This window comes from Chiloscyllium plagiosum, unplaced genomic scaffold (assembly GCF_037043375.1).
Source record: "Chiloscyllium plagiosum isolate Xiang-an unplaced genomic scaffold, Cpla_swu_hap1 HiC_scaffold_14, whole genome shotgun sequence".
NCBI lineage: Eukaryota > Metazoa > Chordata > Chondrichthyes > Orectolobiformes > Hemiscylliidae > Chiloscyllium > Chiloscyllium plagiosum.
In genome coordinates, this window is record NW_028270152.1 from 36055578 (window position 1) to 36075326 (window position 19749).

General features: G+C 37.5%; 1 protein-coding gene across 3 annotated transcripts in view; it reads left to right on the forward strand.

Moving 5' to 3' along the window:
* Positions 1-1054: 1054 nt before the first annotated feature.
* Positions 1055-19749, forward strand: part of cacna2d3a (calcium voltage-gated channel auxiliary subunit alpha2delta 3a) — a 953727-nt gene continuing 935032 nt past the window's right edge. Inside the window, exons 1-2 of one of the 3 annotated variants that reach the window (XM_087994307.1) lie at positions 1055-1779; positions 2185-2266. In XM_087994307.1, the coding sequence (XP_087850433.1) occupies positions 1661-1779; positions 2185-2266 (201 nt within the window). In that variant the 5' untranslated portion in view covers positions 1055-1660. Of the gene's footprint in view, positions 1780-2184; positions 2267-19749 lie in introns of those variants that run through there. The other 2 variants (XM_087994306.1, XM_087994308.1) reach the window with 2 other exon arrangements.

A 19749-nucleotide genomic window follows, 5' to 3' on the forward strand; every position in this document is an offset into this window, starting at 1 on the left:
GATATTAAAGCTTCTTTTGTAAAACACGGAGATAAAACAATAGTTTTGGTGTGGGAACAGCATGCAGACAACTGAAGTTTAACAATGAAGTTATGATCAGCTTGACCTCTGGATGAATAAATCGTACAATGAAACAAAAATCGGATTTATTTTATGATAATGCGAAGAATCAGATGATTTTAGTTCACATAATGATGATGATGATTTGTCGGCAGAACTTTCACAGGCAAAACCTGAAGGGCTTTGTTTATTCAAGTGTGGCACCATTTGATCAAAAGGACATAAAAAGCAGGTAGTTTCCTGTAGGGAAATCCAGTCTGACCGCGTTTATATAGCACATTTGCCAAGCTACAAAGCATGTATTGGGAGACATTTTTACTATAGTACAGTATAAAGGAATTAATTACCTGGATAACTTTATTGAGAATTTCTTGCAGTTCAATCCTAAAAATAACACTCGCCAGAAAATTATTCACGCGGAAAATAATTGAAGTGTACAGATACACTGCGTAGCAGGAATGAACAAGCGAGGAAGATGTCCCAAATGAACCAGTATTACGCTGTGTTAGCTCGGGATCTTATTCATACTTGACCAAAGGGATTCCTCGACATGGAGAAATTAATTATTCATTCGCAGTGTTGAGTCATTTAGCCCGCATTGATTTACTTATGTTGCATTTCCTTTCATTCACAAGCCTTTTAAGTCTTCATTTTTTTTCTTCCACACCAATGCAGTAATTCTGCACTGTAAGACTTAACTGAATTTGTGGCAGAGCAGATAAATGCTGTCTGTTCACTTGAAAGGATTTGCTGTGTAAAAGATGGTTTCAACATACCAAGGCACGAAGAATCCTATTAGCTTCTGTGATAATTCTGGTTTTGAGTATGTGTGCTTATTTTTGTCTTGAGAGTTACTCGATTCACTTTGTAGTCAACTCCACCCCGTCAGCTGAATAAGAACAGCTTCCGAGCAGCGGCGCACGAAATGAATTGGGACGTCTCCAGTGGGTGTTCACCAGCTCAAGTGTAAGGTCCGTGAGTCACTTTGTGCTCAACCCCCCTGTCAGCCCTACAGCAAAGTGCTTCTCACTCAGCCTGCTATCAGTCCTGGAAGAGCCATTGTGTCACAGTTTTCAGTGCTCTTGCTGGCTTTCATCAGCACTTTCCATTAATGCCTGCTCCGGTGAACCAGCGCTGCATGACTTGATGTGGGATGAATGCTCGAGGTTACCAAGAAGATAAAGGGAGCCTGCAGGCAGCTTTACATCTATACAGTGAGCATTAATTGTGGGAAGATAGCTTACTCTGTAGAAATCAATAGACTCTTGTGGCCTGTAGCAGAGGGCACACTGGACCGGCAGTAGGTCACTGAATGGTGATGTACAGGGGACTGCATACTGCAGAGTTGTTAGGAAGTAAATGCAACTGCCTGCAGTAAAGGTAGAATCGGTCTCAATACCAAAGGATATAATACAGGCTGCAACATTCCGAACTCACTGAAGCTTTTCAGTTGCTCGACTGTTTTTTTTGTTTATCTGGGATATCCCAGAATTGAAGATGAACTGACAATCTGTTTAGATCTGAGAGACAGCACGGTACTCCATTAGTAATCAGCTTTAGACTAATTGTGCAAGTCGTTCTGATCTGTGGGAGTACAAAAATGCAGACAGACATGCATATTTTGCAAGCTTACTGTAGCTTTTCGGTAATCGTGTGGACGTCTTTCAGTGTTTCACAGGCACAAGCGAAAGAATCGCAGCAACAAATTCCCCTCAATGTGTAAGTCTTGGTCTCTGTTCTTTTACATTGCATGTCAAGTCAGTTAATTGTGTTTGCAGTTAAAAGGCGGCACGTAGGATGAAATTTAAAGTTGGTTTAATACTGTGGTTGGCACGCTGCAGGATCTCTATGGTTCATAAAACATCACATCATGTTCTGCGTAATAGCCCGAAATTGGTAGTTTAGAGGGTCTGATATGTACGCTAACATTTGGATCTGAAATATGCTTGGTTGGAAAGAAATGATAAAATGAATAGGGTAATAAGAGGGTTACTTGCTTTCGACCTGCTGATATTTTCCAGCAATTTCTGTTTTTGTTACTTTCTTTGGGTTACAATCAGAAGTCACATTGTTTTCCCTCTCTTTCCAATGGTGACTGCATTACCAATGTTAATGTCTTTTTAGGGTAAAACTATGGGCTTCAGCCTTTGGAGGAGAAATCAAGTCTATTTCAGCCAAATATTCAGGCTCACAATTCCTGCAGAAGGTAACAGCTTTCTTTTTTCATTTTCTTTTACTTTTAGAACCGTTGTTTGATTGTTTTAGAGCTCACGTCACTTAACAACTGACTGCATTTTAAGTAACTGACCCACTTCAGAAAGCTATGATGTTTATCATTCTATTTTCACTGATGAGTGTTTAATTGAACGTTTTTGGCGGTGCTTTCGATTGCTGTCCGCTTGCCGAAGCTAAGATTTATGTCACTATTATGACTGATCACAATTTAATTGACCATCCTTGGCTCAGTCACAGAGTGTAAGGCTAACTTTCATTGTTTTGACTAGTAACTGTTTAATTATACACTTGACTTTTTGAAGATATTTTAGTACGAAAAGCGAGCCATCTACATATAGTGTGGATTTTATAGCGCGTACAGTGTGCTTACTTCAATTCCGCTGTCATTTCGCTCCAGCGCTGGGATGTATTACACCATTGCAGATAAGAGAAATGAGTATCTTATCTAGCTGTTCAGGTGCATAACTGGATCATATTTTAGTGCACTACTACAGGACTCTGAAAAAAATGTTGCACAGTCCATTACATTACTATTGGAATGAAGAATACGAGTTAGCACTTGTGTCAAATGAATAACTTTACTACAAAATTTACAAAATAATCATGTGCCTATAATAATTGTAAATAGAAAATTAGTTACATGACTTTTAAACAATCAGCTGGCTAAAAACAGGGGTAAAATTGGAAATTTAAAAATGTTAAAATTACAATATGGTTCCGTGAGATAATTAAAAAGAAATACTGATAGCCTCTTCTGCACAATATCAAAATACGTGTTGTAATGATGCATTGTGGGAGTTTTCACAAGCGTGAAAGACCCATATGTTACACACATCAAAGTATAAGCAGGAGAAAACAATATTTTACATAAGTGGAAGAATACTTTAATAAACTATTCTCATATATCAAGTAATTACCGTATGAGATAACATGATGCTCTGTTTATTACATGGATGTCTTCTAAACAAAATTTGAAAGATGCGACAATGTGTTAACTAGTGACAAACAATAGTTAGGTTGGTGTACTTATCGGAACCATTAATTCCACGTGCTGAAAGTGTGACTTAAATTCAAAATGCATGTAAAAGGTATTCAATCTGATCTTCTCCGTGATTTAAGCTTACTATTATCAGCAGTTTCCAAATATTTTGGTCGGTTTCCTCTGTTTTACGTGCACCTGAAAATAACGAACAACATTTTTTTGGTTTCTTACTGGAGTGGTTCTGTGATATTTTATGATTTTGAAAATTATGTGCCTGTAGTTATTATAAATGCAGAATTAAAAGTAGGAAGAACTTTTAAAATATATTGTGACTTGTACTACAACACATATCATTAAAAGGGAAAATTGAACTATTTTGAGCATCTTATGTTTCCAGTAACTATGGTTGCCTTAATATGGCATTATTGTATTATAGAATGTCATCAAGGTGGTTCAGTATTGTCAAAAATTACTTAGTTGAAGTGCAAAATCAGTCAAATGCTCATCAAAAAGGTTCTCATTGAAATAAGAAAACTTAGCCATATAGATATTGATCTAAAGCAGAATAGGTAGGTTTTTTTTAATGCAACATCTTTGCAAGTAAAGAAGAATAAAATGGTGGAAACCTGACAGACATTTATCATTTCTCCAGACTTGTAAATTTACCTTTTCCATTGTCCATGGATGTAAAAGACCTCCTGTACATTTTATGCATTTTATGTATTATCACAGGCATCTCATTAATTATAGGTTTAGATTCAATTATTGAATTTTTTTCTTAATTTATAAACTGTTGATTTATGTATTAGTATAATGAATCTGAGTAATATACGAAAGTACTTATTAATGGTAAGTATGTTTTGTTTTAGATATTGTCTTGCTCTCATATGTATTTAGAGATTGCTACAAAACAAACATAGCTGATTTACAAGATTTTTCCAGTTGTCAAGTAGATTTCACAGCATAAAAAAAATTGTCAGCCTCCACATAAGGCCCATGCATCCGCTGCAAGTACTTAATAAAATCATTCCTGCTAATGCATCTTTGACAACATTTAAATATAAACATTTATTATATAAACAATAAATTTCAGCAGAAGATATTGTGATTATTTTTCAAATAATACTGAGAATACTTAAAAATGAAGCAATCATCTTTTGTCATTTTACAAGTTATCTCTTCCTCTTATTGAGAATGCAATACGGTAAAATAATGATGATCGAGCTTTTAAGCAATGCACAGGATGAGTATCACAATTTTTGCAATCAGATATAAATTGTTTATTCAGAAACAGCTGTTTTGCTTGCATTGTTTAAATTTCCTCAACCAATTTTTCTTTCCATTTTTGAATGGTTTATACATACATGTAATAATATTGGCATCAATCTGCATAATATATGAGTTACAATAAGAATATAAGTATGAATCTGGGAAAGGAAAAAAAATATGTTTATTCTAATGGACAGTATAATCTATAAATATGTTTGAATTGGAATATACATTAAGACAAGTATATTAATTGAACATTTGAATTGTTAGCATATATATTCAGTGAATAACATTACATTGAAATACATATATGGCAAGGAATCAATGAAAATCCCTCTTTAAATAAAATATCTTTTGCTCATTATATAATTGAAACCATGGGTTAGATAATACCAGAATATACCTATATGTGGGCTACATTTATGAAAATTGATAAATTGTTGAGAAAAGCATTTAGTCGAATACATTGTCTTGATTTTCCTCTTAGCATTGAAGGAATACTTTTTGTCATTCATGTAAGTAACAACTACACAAAGACCTTTGCAAGGTTGTCTGTGATGATTTCCATGAATCCGGTGTGTTTTCCATTGTAACTTCCTCTATACTAGATCTAAAACACTTCCTGTTGAAGGGTTTTTGCCCGAAGCGTCGATTTTACTGCTCCTCAGATGCTGCCTGAACTGCTGTGCTTTTCCAGCACCAATCTACTCCAGAATCTAATTTCCAGCATCTGCAGTCATTGTTTTTACCTAAAACACCTACAATGGTGAGACTCTTTAACAATGGTGAGACTTTTTAAACTATCAGATTGAACCTAGAGTTCAAATCAGGAACTATAAAGCAGAACATATAAATTAGATTTAAATGACATAAGAAAATGAAATAAAGATTGGAAGAAACCAAATGAATTTAAAAATAAAGAAACCAAATGAATTTAAAAATAAAGATAGCATTTATCACTTTTCCTGCACGTTTCTTTTAAAGAAAATGTACACATTTCTACTGAAGGAATGAGAAGGAAAATGGGCCAAAAATGGCTATTTATGTGTAACTATCACATAAATTAATCAATTAAAAACCCACTGTTGAATATACAAGTGTTAGTTTTCTCAGTAGAACTAAGGAGTAGCTAAAGAAGGAGGAGGGCTTTTTAGAAACGAAAAGGAGGATTTATACCTGGAGGTATGGACACCTGACATGTTAAATGAATACTTTGCACCTGTCTTTACGGAAGAAGATAGATTTAAGATAGATGTCAGAGGCAGGTTCTTTATGCAGAGAGTGGTAAGGGCGTGGAATGCCCTACCTGTGAATGTAGTCAACTCAGCCACATTCGAGAGATTTAAACAATCCTTAGATAAGCACGTGGATGATGATGGGATAGTGGAGGGGGACGAGCTGAGAATAGTTCACAGGTCGGCGCAACATCGAAGGCCGAAGGGCCTGTTCTGCACTGTATTGTTCTATGTTGCTCAGGCCATGGTGACAGAGGAGAAACCTCTGTTATGAGACAGTTTCAAAAGTAATAAGGAAGATGTTTGGATGAACTGTTGGTACTTAAAGTTGGCAAGGCATCATGACTGGATGAGATGCTTCCAAAGATTTTGAAGGAATTGAGGATAGAAATTGCAGGGCACTGGCCATAATTGTTAGTTTGCCTGGGCTCAGAGAAGTATTAGATTTCTGGAAAATTGCAAACATTGTGGCCTTGTTAGAAAGGAATGTAGGGATAATTCTAGCAATTACACACCAGTCAGTTTAATTTTGGTGCTGGGGAACCTTCTAGTAATCAATTATTTGGGTATGGAAAAAGCTGCATTGATTACAAAGAGTCAGCATGGTTTTCTAAAGGGAAAATCATATTTAACTAACTTGCTGGAATTTTATATAGAGGTAGCAGAAAGGCTTGACGAGGGTAATGCTATAATGTGATTTGTATATATTTCCAAAAGGTGCCGCACAAGTTATAGGTCAGGGTATAAAAGATACTGTAGCAACATGGATACAATATTGGTTGAGTGATAGAAAACATAGAATAATGGTCAATGGATATTTTTTGGGCTAGAAGAATTTTGTAGTGGAATTTTCCAATGGTCGGTCTGGAACCCTTTCTTTTCTTGATATATATTAATGATCTAAATCTTGATGTGCAGGGAATATTTTCAAAATTTATAGATAACAGGTAACTTGGAAGAGTTGTAAATGGTGAGAATGGTGAGATGGTGTAGAACTCGAAAGAGACATTGACAAGTTGGTGCAGTGGTCAGATCGGTGGCAGATGAGTTTCAATGCAGAGAAATGTGAGGTGATACACTTTGGGTGGAAGAACATTAAGAGGCAGTACAAAACAGAATTCTAAAAGAGATTTATGAAGGATTTTCAAAATCACATGTTGGCTGGATAGAATAGAGAGGGAGTAGCTGTGATCCACTTATACAGGGAACAAGACTGAGAGACATAGATTTAAAGTGATGTGCATGGTGATATGAGGAAAAACTTTTTCACACAGCAAGTAGTTAGGGTATCGAATGCAAAGCCTGAAAATGTGATGAATGCAGTTTAAGTTAAGGCATTCAAGAGAACCTTTGGTGATTATTTGGATAGAAATAGTATTCAAGGAAAAAAACAAGAGATTGGCATGAGGTAATGATACTCATTTGAAGAGTTGGTGCAGGCATAATGGACAAATGGCTTCCTTCTGTGAATGAATGAGTAACTGCAAAACATTCATATCATTACAGTGATGCAGTGCTTATATTAGCAGCAAGGATATTAGCACATCTCTTTGAGGTGTAGGACATATCCAGTGGAAACTTCTGGATTTTTATGCTTGTCTATATATGTTTGCTTATGAAGTCAGCATTGGAGCAATGGATGGAAGTATTAGTGTTGAGCTTGGCTTGTGTGCCCTTTCTGTTCTCCTCAAAGGTCAAAATTGCTTGATGACAGATTTTCCTTTTGGGTCTGATCAAAGTTGTTATTCTGTGTATGTTGGGATTGAGCGAGCGAGCAATAAATTTGGATTTTAGATATGGATACTGGAAATCTGAAACAAAGACAGAATGTTGGAGAAACGCAGCAGTTCTGGCAGCATCTGTGGAGAGAAAGACAGGGTTAACATTTTGAGTCCAGTATGACTATTCTTCAGACTGGTCAGTTTGATTAGTTTGGAATTGAACCCTTTTAAGATATATACTTTTGACACTTTACTATGATAATTTGTTATCTTGCTTAGTCAATTTCCATAGCCTGGCAGGAAATTAAAAAAAAAGAAAAATTTGGCAGCAGTGGTTTTATCTTAGGGTGCATGTTCTCTGAAAATCTTGTATCTTACGAAAGAGATAATTCTACAGTATATTAATTATAATATTACTTCTAAATGATGCCTGGTCTCTGAAGGTTAGATAATTCTCAAATTCTAACATTTCCTGAAATGCTTTTGGGACCTTTGCATTGTGAGGCTTTCCCATCATCTTGCAGATATTTTCTTAATTCTCCTGTTCAGGGATGTTGTTACACACCTCTGGAGCAGGTGGGACTTGAACCTGGGCCTTCTGGCACACAGTTAGGAACATCACCACTGCACCACCGATGTTCTTTCCACCATCTTTAAAATAGATGTCAGAATGACATTATCCAATATTTTGAATTTTAAAAAAGTTTGCTAAATAAAAAATAACAATTGAAACTTTCCCAATAAAATTGTGACAAATCTGTCATTTTTTAAAGTTAAAATTGTGACAAATTTGTCATTTTATAAAGTTTGAAATTATTATTTTACAGGCAAAAATCAGTAGTTTTTTCAACAGCAACATTTCTACTCAAAGGGAGGTGAGTTTTGAAAAAATAATCATTGTCCTAAACTTTTCTCCACTTCTATCTGGAAATTATGTACCTACGATTAATGCTATGGATTTTGACAGGGAGACCTGCAATTTCTGCACTTCTTTGTCTTTTGTTCATGACATTGTTTCTGGGAATTCCTTTTTCCAATTCATTCATGGGATATGCACTTCTCTCATAGCCCAACATTTATTACAGTGACAACTTGCTGGATTAGCGTGTTGGAAATCAAATCCGCTTTTCCTGGAATCTTCATAAAAATTAAAGATTTTATGAAGGTACGCAAAATTACACAGTTTATCTGTCTTTTAGACCCAAGTTGACAGAAAGCAGAGACCAGGTTTCTTCACGTAATAAAAATGACATTTTATTACAAATAAATAGATTTTGGCTACAGATAAGCAGTTATGAAATAGCGATATCTAACATTTCTAGTTAAAACTCTAATCCCCTTACAAACTACCCCTCTGAACACACATATGAAAAAAAAGGGTACTTCAGTGGAGGAGGGACTGGGAATGTAGTTAATGGTTTCTGTCCACAGGGTTTGCTGAGATGTGTCTTGTGCTGATCAGAATACTATTTCTCTATATTTTGTCACTGGATACTTCCACTTATTTTCAGAAGGTACAAGGTGAGGGGTTCACATTTATGAGGGCCTTTGTCTTATCAACTAAAAGCCATAAGTTACAGCAGCTGCAGAGGGGAAATAAACTGGCTATTTTCAGTCTTTTTAGATTAGATTCCCTGCTGTTTGGAAACAGGCCCATCGGCCCAACAAGCCCACACCTACCCTCCGAAGAGTAGCCCACCCAGACCCATTCCCCTATATTCACCCCTGACTCATGCACCTAACACTACGGGCAATTTAATATGGCCAGTTCACCTAATCTGCACATCTTTGGACTGTGGGAGGAAACCAGAGGAAACCCAAGCAGACATGGGGAGAATGTGCAAACTCTACAGACAGTTGCCAGAGGCAGGAATTGAACCCAGGTTCCTGGCGCTGTGAGGCAGCAGTGCTAACCACTGAGCCACTGTGCTGCCCCAAATGTAGTCTTCACTTACACTTTACTCCAGAAAAAAGAGACATCTCCTGCCTTTGAGGAATCCTGCCAAATATTCACCATACCCACAAGCTCTTCAATTGTCTGGGAACCAGTCACATAGTTCTTGGAGGCAGAATGCCTTTGTCATTGATAATTAGTCCATAGTCCACAGATCAATCACCTATTTGTTATCAGCCAATACTCCATTATGCACCCGCCTTGACTCTAGCTCATTTACAAATCAGTCTTTTACAACTGGTTGACCAACTAACGGTATAAATGACATGTAAAACAATTATTAGGTTACTTACTTTTAAAAGTGCAGCAATCCTTAAACAATCCATGGTTTTTAAATGGTTCTTTTCCAGTCTCAGTCCACAATCAAAACACAGTAAAGTAAAAAGATACAGTGAGTTCATTGTTCTCCCTAATTGCCTTTGAGTAGATGGTGGTAAGCTAACTTAAACTGCTGCAGTCCATTTTGTGAAATCATTAGTGGACATTCTTATGGAAAGTTGTTGATGAAGCACTTGAAGATATTTGGGCTCAGGACACTCCACTGAATAACAGTTGACTGTCATTTCACTAGGGCTCAAATTCACTTAGTCAAATGCAGCCTCAATGCCAAGGGCACATACTGCTGCTAACTCTCTGGAGTGCAGTTCTTTTGTCCATGTTTCTACCAGGGCTGTAATGAAGTCATGAGCTGAATGGCCGAGACAGAACTCAAAAGTGATCACCAGTGAACAGGTTATTCCTTAGCAACTGCTGCTTGATAGCACTTAGGTGAAGTTTATTGATAATCAAGAGTAGATTGATGGGGCGATATCGTTCATTTTCTGAGATCCTGTATGTAGTCATTCCCAAGTATGAACATCGTGAAAATCCTAAAGCAAGAGTGAAGGTAACTCTGAAATTTGTAGGGCAGTGAATTACTGAAAGGTAACTTATGTTTACCATAGACTAATACTTGATAAACTATGGGAATATTTCTGTAAGTAACTAATGTTCATATGGGAATTTAAATGGTTGCAACAGAAACCTATTTCAGTGTAACACATTCTTAAAATAATAGGACACATGAACCAATGGATAGATACAAAATAAAGTTGTATAACTTAGATTATGCAAATTTATTTAAGTACGGAAGTATAGACCCCTAGGACAGAACATTTGTTGGGGTTAGGTGTATTTCCAAATGCCAGTGATTTTTAAAGGGATAGTAAAATAGTGGCTAGGAAGTGTGCTCACCATCTAATTCAGGCCAGTGGCTGGGCTCCCGTGGTTGGAGGACTGTTAGAAAGCAATCAGACAGTGGTAATTCCAATTTCAGATGTGAGAGCTGCATGCAGGAGGGTGTGAGGAATCTCATTGTGGAAGTGCTCTTTGAAGGTTTTGTTAAAATGTGAGAGCAAAATTGGTCGCAGCTGCAAAGTACAAGGGATTCTAACATGGAATCATGGCCACAGAGGGATGGGAATGTGGGCACTTGTCCCTGCTTTACTATCTAGAGGCTATCTCTGTTCCTAGCATGTATTTTGGCTTTAATGGGGTGCTCAATGGCTGACTGGTATTTCCAGTCATTTTCTACACTGGACTCTTAATCTGCTTGTGAATAGTTTGCCATCAACACTCCCTGCCTATCAACCCATCCACTTGAGAGGTGAGAACTTGCTGGCAAACTGGCATATGGTCAATATTGGGAAATTGCAGGCTAACTGCTTCCCTTCTTACCTCCATGATGATGGTCTTTACACTAGATTCTTATGCAGATGTCATTACTTAAGATGTAGTTATTCATCCTTGGTCTTAAATATGTATTACTGCCTACATGTGACAAATTATAAACTATATCTGTGACTTGCTCTAAAAAAGAGGACAAATAAAAATGCAAAGTTTAAGAAGAAGCATTGCAAAAAAAATTAAATATTATATTTGGAAATTAATTACAGCAGGCTGTCTATGAAGATTGCAATATTATCCTTCTGCTGACTTCCAGCATGAATGAAAATTTTCACAATGTAAAAAACATGTATAACATTGCAGAGGTGTTCCTGTGTGTATTCAGTGCAGTGAAATGGTAAATTAATGTAGAAAGAATGTATTCATAATTTTGTGATAACTAATATTTTTCCTGTACAGTTATGTAAATAATTTCACTGTAACTGCACGGTAATATTTATCTTTCATTAAGACAAAGTTACAGATTATGAGCTAGATAAATTAATACTAAATTCCATATTACCCCAAACCCACCCTTCAGGGTTCAGACTAAGATTTCTACTGACCTTCCTGGCTTTTGAATGGCTTGTTGTCAATCATGGTTTGTTGAATGAAAAAGCCAAATGCCTTTAGTCAGTGTGCTTTATGTATAGCTGGGACTAATATCTGTAATAAATAATTTCTGTTTGGTTTATTAATTTTGGTTTATTGTTTTACCTTTTACAATGAAAGATTAAACAAGCATTCAGGCTCATGGGTGGAATCTTGCAGTGACAAAGGTGCTCTTCACCACTGAGAGGCTAGAGAGCTGGTTAGAGACCTGCATTGCCTCCTTTGGTGTAGATCCACTGAACCATCAGCCAAACAGACTGTGTAGAGATCAGCCTTGAACCTTTCCTCAGAATCAGGACTCAGGCTGGAGGTCTTGCCCACTGAGAGCTGCTGACTGGTTAGAGGCTACTGGCTCTTTTGCTCACCATATGGATGTGGTGGCTTTCTGAAAGGAGGAGACTTACAGAGCAAACCAGGTCACAAGTAAATAATTGCACAAGGGATGAGGGCTGCAAGACAGGGGTCCAAAGGGGGTGCAGGGCATGCTGTTGACTGTCAAGAGGCTTTCACTTTCCCATGCTGTGTCCTTTATTAGAAAGTGAATAGCTTTTGCAAATGGATGTCCCGCACTCCATTGGGAGAAAACAAGCAGCTTGCAGGTGCAAGTATACTTGTCATGGCATGGTGACAGGTCTGCCTGCAGCTGGGTTAATGCTAGTGGTTGGAGGTGGCCCCTAAGTGATCATTAAGTGGCCAGCTGAGGCCCCCAGTTGGCAGTGTAACAGGAATATTGACTTGGGTCTTCACACCACAGTCTTAATTGGGACAGAGGTAGGAAGTTGGTGGGATCGTCTGACTGGTGTCTCCATTTTTAAATCTGCAAACAGAAAATTCCACTTTATTTGTTGATGTAAATATATGATGGAATTACAGTATAAGATAAATGGCAGATTTTCTGAAGGGAATGTGATGCTTTTTAGTGCACAAGTACACAAATACACTAAAATTATGAAATAATTTACATAGTATGATATTCTTGACTTGTCTTTACTCAACTTGATGTCCACATGGTTTGGTTTCCAACGATGCTTTGTGAATTTGGTCTACGGTCTGTGGGTGTGATTCTTTACTATAAGAATTAATTATATTTTTATGCATCAAGATATGCAATATGAGTGCAATATACATTTAAGTCAATTATATGGAAATTTAATTTTAGCAATTCTTTTCAATGTTCCCTCTAATATTTAAGTGAAAATGAAATCAACTACTTGACACACTGCAGCAGAACTTTTTCACATTACTTTATAACTTAAGAGAAAAAAGGCATGTCTTGAATGCTAATACTAAATAAACACCCTCTGGGAGAGAAACATTAACAATGATATGGCAATTAAGATAGTAGAAATGAGAGTAGCAAGGATATGCAAATTGCATTGTACTTGCAATGATGGAAAGAAAATATATTGCAGGGATAAATTGCCAAGAGTGAAGTCAATCTGGGTGGAATCTTGTTGGAATCTTGGCTGTGTTGCCTACCAGCTGATTGCCACTTTTGAAAAAGGCTTGCCCAGGCAAATCAAGCAGAATTCATAGGGTTAGAGCTCTTGCCCACTGGGAGTGACTGGCCAATCACAAGTCAGCAGCTCTTGTGCTTAGCAGCACCATAGCATAAGCCATGGCTGCTTCAGGACAGACAACCTCCAGTCTCAGGAACATGGAGAAACCCAGGCCATGAATAGGTAATGTGAACGGGTGGGATTGTGGAGTGGAGATTAGGGGCAAGGAGTGTTAGTTACAACAGCAGTGTCTTCCCCCATTCTAATGCCCAGTCCAGTAATCAAGCACTTCAAAAAAGAAACTAATTAGCTCATTGAAAATGAAAACTAGGAGGACTTTAGAATAGTGTAAATTGGCTAGAAGTATGGAATGCTTGGTATGTACCATAATAATTATTATATCTCTTATGAATTAAATTGTATGCTGCATCAATATATACTACAAACTAATTATACATACGTATATGTAGTTAAACTTTAGTCCTCAAAAGCCTACTTATTGATAGCACTCATAATATGGATTATAGAATAGAATCCCTGCCATGACAAAGCAGGCCATTCAGCCCATCGAATCCACACTGATCCTCTGAAGACTCAGCCCATCCCTCTAACCCTGCATTTTCTGTGGCTAACCCACCTAGCCTACACATCCGTGGACACATGGGCAATTTAGCTTACCAATTCACCTAATCTGTACATCTTTGTTCTGTGGGAGGAAACTGGAGCACCCGGAGGAAACCCACACAGACACAGAGAGATTGTGCGAACTCCACACAGACAGTCACCCAAAGGTGGAATTGAACCTAGGCCCCTGGTACTGTGAGGCAGATGTGCTAACCACTGAATCACTGTGCCACCTGTGCTGTCCCTGGACAGAGCAAGGAGAATCCTGTGATCAGCTGGTGTACCAAAGAATATCGCTGACCTAAACTGCATTGGAAGTGTCACCACTTCCATTCAAACCATGTACAAGCAGTAATTTGCATTTATATTGTGCTTTTCACATGCAGAAAGACACCTTAGAATACTGTACAATAAGGAGGTAAGATAAAGGAGGAGATTACTGAAGTAGTGTGAAATGAGGCCCTGAGCAGTTTTGAAAAGTGATAAGTATTTTGCATGGACATCCATTGAAAGTTTTGAAAGGCAGGAATGATGAATGTGTGAAGTTCAATTTATATGTTATGCCATTTTGGGTGAGTTGAAATTTATGGAATGTTATGTTGGGGTTATGTAAGAGTACATTTGGATAATGGACTTGACCTAAAACAACTTGTATTTAAATAGCACCTCTACTGTAATAAAGCATCGCAAAGTGCTTCAAATGAATGTTATAAAGCAAGTTTTGACTAAGAAAACACAGGAGATATTTGGAACAAAGTAATGAAATATTCAGCACAGAGCTAGCTTTCAGAAGTGTCTTAAAGGAATAAGGAGAGGTAGAGAGGGAAATATGGGGGGAATTCTAATGTTTGAAGGCATAGAGGCAGAAATCTTGGCTGCCAGTGGTGGCAAGATTAAATATGGGGGTGCTTGAGAGGCCAGAATTAGAGGAGAACTGATATCTTGGAGAATTGTTGGGGCTAGGGGAGATTACACAGTTAAGAAAAATTTGAAAGCAAACATGAAAATTTTAAAATTATGGCATTACTTTACTGGGAACCACTGTTGCTGAGTGAAGAAAGAGAGAATGGGGAAATTGAATTTGTTGTGAGTTAGGAGCAAGAAACAAATTTTTGATTGATCCTAAGTTTACAGAAAGAAGAACTTGAAGGCTAGCTAGGACTGCATTGTAAGAGTCCAATCTGAAGGTAGCAAAGGCACGGTCAATTGTTGCAGTAGTAGATAAGCTGAGTCAGGTTGGATTTGGGCAATGTTCTAAAGTGTTAATGAGCAGACAGGTGTTTTTTCTGGAGGATACACATCTTACTAGGTTTGCATTCTAATTAATGTTACAAAACAAGCAGCTGGTTAATATAAATTGGAAGAAATTTCAGACAAATTGACAACCACAGGTATTCTCTGTCACCTTCCACATGTGTGATGTTGTAGAGCAGTTACTTGTACTGCTATCTGCAATACCAGTGGTATCTGTTGTGGGGTTCTTAGGCTACCCAGAGGTGCATGAAGGTTGTTTTTCATTTATGGTTTTCAATTGCTATGGTTGCTTTTTATGGGTACCAGTTCACTTGTATAACAAAATTATGTGTCCTTAATTGTAGAGAACAGTAGACATCATCAGGAGATGCCCTTCAGCAGTGGAATACATGGAACAGTGCAGAAGCAGCTGATTTATGCTGATATCAGCAGATATTCAGTGTCATCACACAGCTGATATAAGTGAAAGTTGATGCTGATTCTGAAAGTAGTGAACCCATAGTAACTCCAGCAAAAGAAGATAACTTCCCCTGCAAGCCATACATCTCTGTACTTTGCAGTCATCCACCCGAGGGCACGTTTGGTCATAGTATATATATGGATTGCCAATACAAAGTTCATGACACACAACAGCAATTACATCAGAAAACACATTAGACACATACACAACAAGCATTAAAATGCAATAAAATGAAATTACTATTAATATTCATGCAATTTGCCTGTCTTTCACTGTGGCGAGCTTCAATGGTGGCATACAGCAGATGGTTCACTGTCCCTGCAGGTCTTCATGGATCAGCTGAGCCTAAAACTCATCATTCATTATCTACCAATCAATACTAGGTAGCTGACTCTGAATGATACACCTGCTGCCTCAGATAATACTTACTACAAGCCATGTGTACCCTATGCCATTTGTGTTTCAAATCTTCCTTCTAATCAACCCATGCCACTACAGGGAATCAGTCTATCTTTCAGCATAAAAATGACAATACAGAAGTCTTGCAACATTTAGCATGAAATTATATGATTTTGTCTGGAGACAAATGCATCCTGAAACAACAACTGGCAATATTATTTGAACTTAATATTTAACATAGAAGTTACATAATTGGTTAATAACTTATGTTTGAACAGCCCAAATTAAATTAGATATGTGTTCTGGTGAAACAAACTTTTGAGTTTTTCCATTTGTTAAAAAAAATCCTTAATTTCTAATTTCCACTTATTTTTCTTGCCTTAAATCTTTCCTGTCTCCTCACTTGAGGCACTGAACAATTTCCAATGGAAAATGAGTTAAACAATCGTCAACTGTCAGTGCAGTTGTGTAACTGGCCACTTGGAGGTGCATAAGAGCTGCTTAAAGTTGACCACTGACATCCTTTCAACAGAAGCATTTCATGTCTGCTTGCTGCCTCCCCAAAAGTGCCAGAAAAAGGCTGAAACTTTGTTGATTTATGAAGATTTTACGTGAAAGAAAATTCCTACAGCAATTTTTTATAATACACAAGAGAACATTCAGCACACAGACTTTGTAATTGTGATTTAATCACATATTTTCAAGAATATGATTCTTTATTGTGATAAAAATATGGATAAATACTCAGCATCTTAATTGCTATTATTCATATTGATATATTCTGAATAATGAAAAAATTAGCATTCAGTACAAGTGGATATCATCAGGAGGAGTAATTTGTACTGCTTATTGTCTAATTACTTTCAGATAGAGTACAAAACTTGTTTTTTAAATAATTTTTACAGTTGAGGGATGACTTGAGTATAACTTGTGCGAACAGTATAATTTGTTCTGTAATAATGACATTGACGCTAGCACTATTGATACAATAGTGAGACAGGTTTGCACGACACTGGTTTAGGAATAAAAATTTATAATTATATATACAGTTTACTAGTTTATCACTGCCTTGTTTTCAATGGATGAAAGCTACTTCTAACGATTATTTTCAGTGTATTGTTTCATCTCTATAAAATGTTTAAATGGCTATAGGTGAAAAATATTATGTTGTGTTCATTCTTAGACGTTTTAGAAATTCTGATCTCAAAGTTATGATATTTAGCCCTCTGTTTTTGAGATGATTTTATTCTGTAATTGGCTGATAATAATGAGTACCACTCTTTCTTAAAATTGAGAAATATCTGAGAGAAGCTTCAATAAATTATAAATGGTTAGGGGCACTGATGAAACCAAAGCCACTTGATGAGAGATAGTCTAATCTGCAAACATTTTAAATTTACTTCTATTGTTCAATATTTAAAGGTGGCATGTGTAAGATTTTATACAATAGATATGCAACAAAAAATATGTTGGAAGCATGTCTGGAATGCAGTCCAAATACTGGCAGGTCAATATTTCTCAAACACCTCCAGTGTTATAACCAAAATATTAATTACAGTTTTCTCTTTATAGATACCATGTGACATTCAGTCTATTTCCAGCTTTCCTGTTTATGTTTTAAGTGCCTAAGCTAATATTTTAAAAGATAACTAATTTGAGCATTTAATCCAAGCTATCGTCAATGTAGTGTATCTCACTGATTCAGATACACAGTTCTGAATCTGAAAACAGATATAGTTTCTGCAGCAATGTTGTCCTTATAACTTTAGTGGGAATCTGCTGGAAATGCTATAAACCAGGCCAGGTGTAAGATCACAGTTTTATACCTAAACTTTAGGATGGTGATGTGGGGGTGGAGCTGCTGCCCCTACAATGCCATCTTAAAATTTAGATAGTCATCAATGCATGTGGAGGGTTAGGGTTAAAGGTATTGGTGGTTGCTGTAGCATTGGAATTGAGGACTCTGAACATTAGAGTTTCCGTTTTCTATGTCTTCTTCTAGCCTAGTGTTTGATCAGGTTGGACCACTGTTACAGAAGGCGAAAGTGAGGACTGCAGATACTGGAGATTAGAGTTGAGAGTTCGAGATGCTGCCTGACCTGCTGTGCTTTTTCAGCACCACACTCTCCTCTGTTACAGAAGCTCCACTCATGTCTGTGGGATCAACTGAATTTCAACCCTGAAAATCTAGACATAATTATTTTTTTAAACTGCGAAGGAAGTTGGAGATATTGCCATTTTCTTTGTAGTCACTGTTATGAGGTCAGCCAGGTGGACCTCATAGAATATGATTTCCCTGATTGGGGGTGTTAATCTGGTCCAGTCAATGAGTCCTGACTGACAGATATAAACAAGAGTGTCCAGCCCAACTGCTGTCTGTGGCGCTGTGGAGTCCGTGGACCATGTATATATTGGATGTGGGCATTTGCACTCCCTTTTTGATTTTCTGAAAAGCCTCCTCCTCTGCTTTTTGTTGCACTTCAGACCCACGCTCCTGATCTTCGGGCACCCGGTACGGAGGAGGGAGGGCAGGTCTGAAGACCTCCTCGTGGGTCTGCTCCTGGGCCTGGCCAAACTGGCCATCAACAGGTCGAGGCAGCGGGCCGTAGAGGGGGTCGTTAGGGCCGATTGCCTGTCCCTCTTCCGCGGTTACGTTAGAGCCCGGGTGTCCTTGGAGAAGGAGCACGTGGTGTCCACCAACACCCTGGAGTTGTTCAGGGAGAGGTGGGCGCCGCAGGGAGTAGAGTGCATTATTTCTCCCTGCAACTCTATTTTGATTTAGTCCCTACCCTCCCCTTCACTGTTTTGATCACACAGCACTTCCCTTTGATGTGAAGGGCAGTGTTTGTCACTGGCCACCCGGGTGTTTTCCTATCTTCCTGGTGGTGGAAATTGAATAAAGATTCGTGCACTTTGTGTCTTTCACTGTGTCTCACACAAAAAAAAGAGAAAAAAAAATAAAGTGACAGACATCCTGGTCACTTTGACAGCTGGCTCTGAAGCAGCTGGACCAGTGTCAAGGACTCTCCATATGTAAATAAAGTGTGGTGACGGGAAACCAGCTTCTGTGGAGGTAATTTCAAACATAACCTTGTATCTTAAGATTGATCTTCTCACTCATTGGTAAGGTGATGAGCCATATGTGAACTGAGCCTGTCGAAGACATTTAAACCTTAAAGCCTGCTGAAATTTTTCAAATGTTAGCAGGATCCATGAAATTAAGGACACTTAAAAAACTAAGTTGCATAGCTCCATGATTTCAAAAACCTTTAGGTATAGTAGAAAATTTGGATTTTATAATTCTCACAGTTGAGAGATTACTTGAGTGTAATCTGTGCTAACAGGACATCTTGTGTAATAACGCAATTGATGATAGCATCAGCATTACAACAGTGAGACAATTTTATATAGAACCGTTTTAGGAATAAGGAAGTCAGTAAGAAATGCGTTTTACTTTACTGGAAAACTAATTCTGATTGCCAAACAAGTAATGTATTTACTAATGACCAGTTATATTGTGATACATTAGTAATTCAAACACAATGGCAGTATTGGCAGGTAGAAAATGCCAGTCTTGCAGCTGTCGTGCTTATTGACCACAATATTATTGATTAATTTAGGAGGTTCAAGGTGAATCAGGTTCAGCAAAGTACATTTTCTAAACCAACTTAGCTGGAGTTACGGATGATTTCAGGGAATTCATTTGCACTCAAAATACTTGTAGTTTTGCTTAAAAATGCT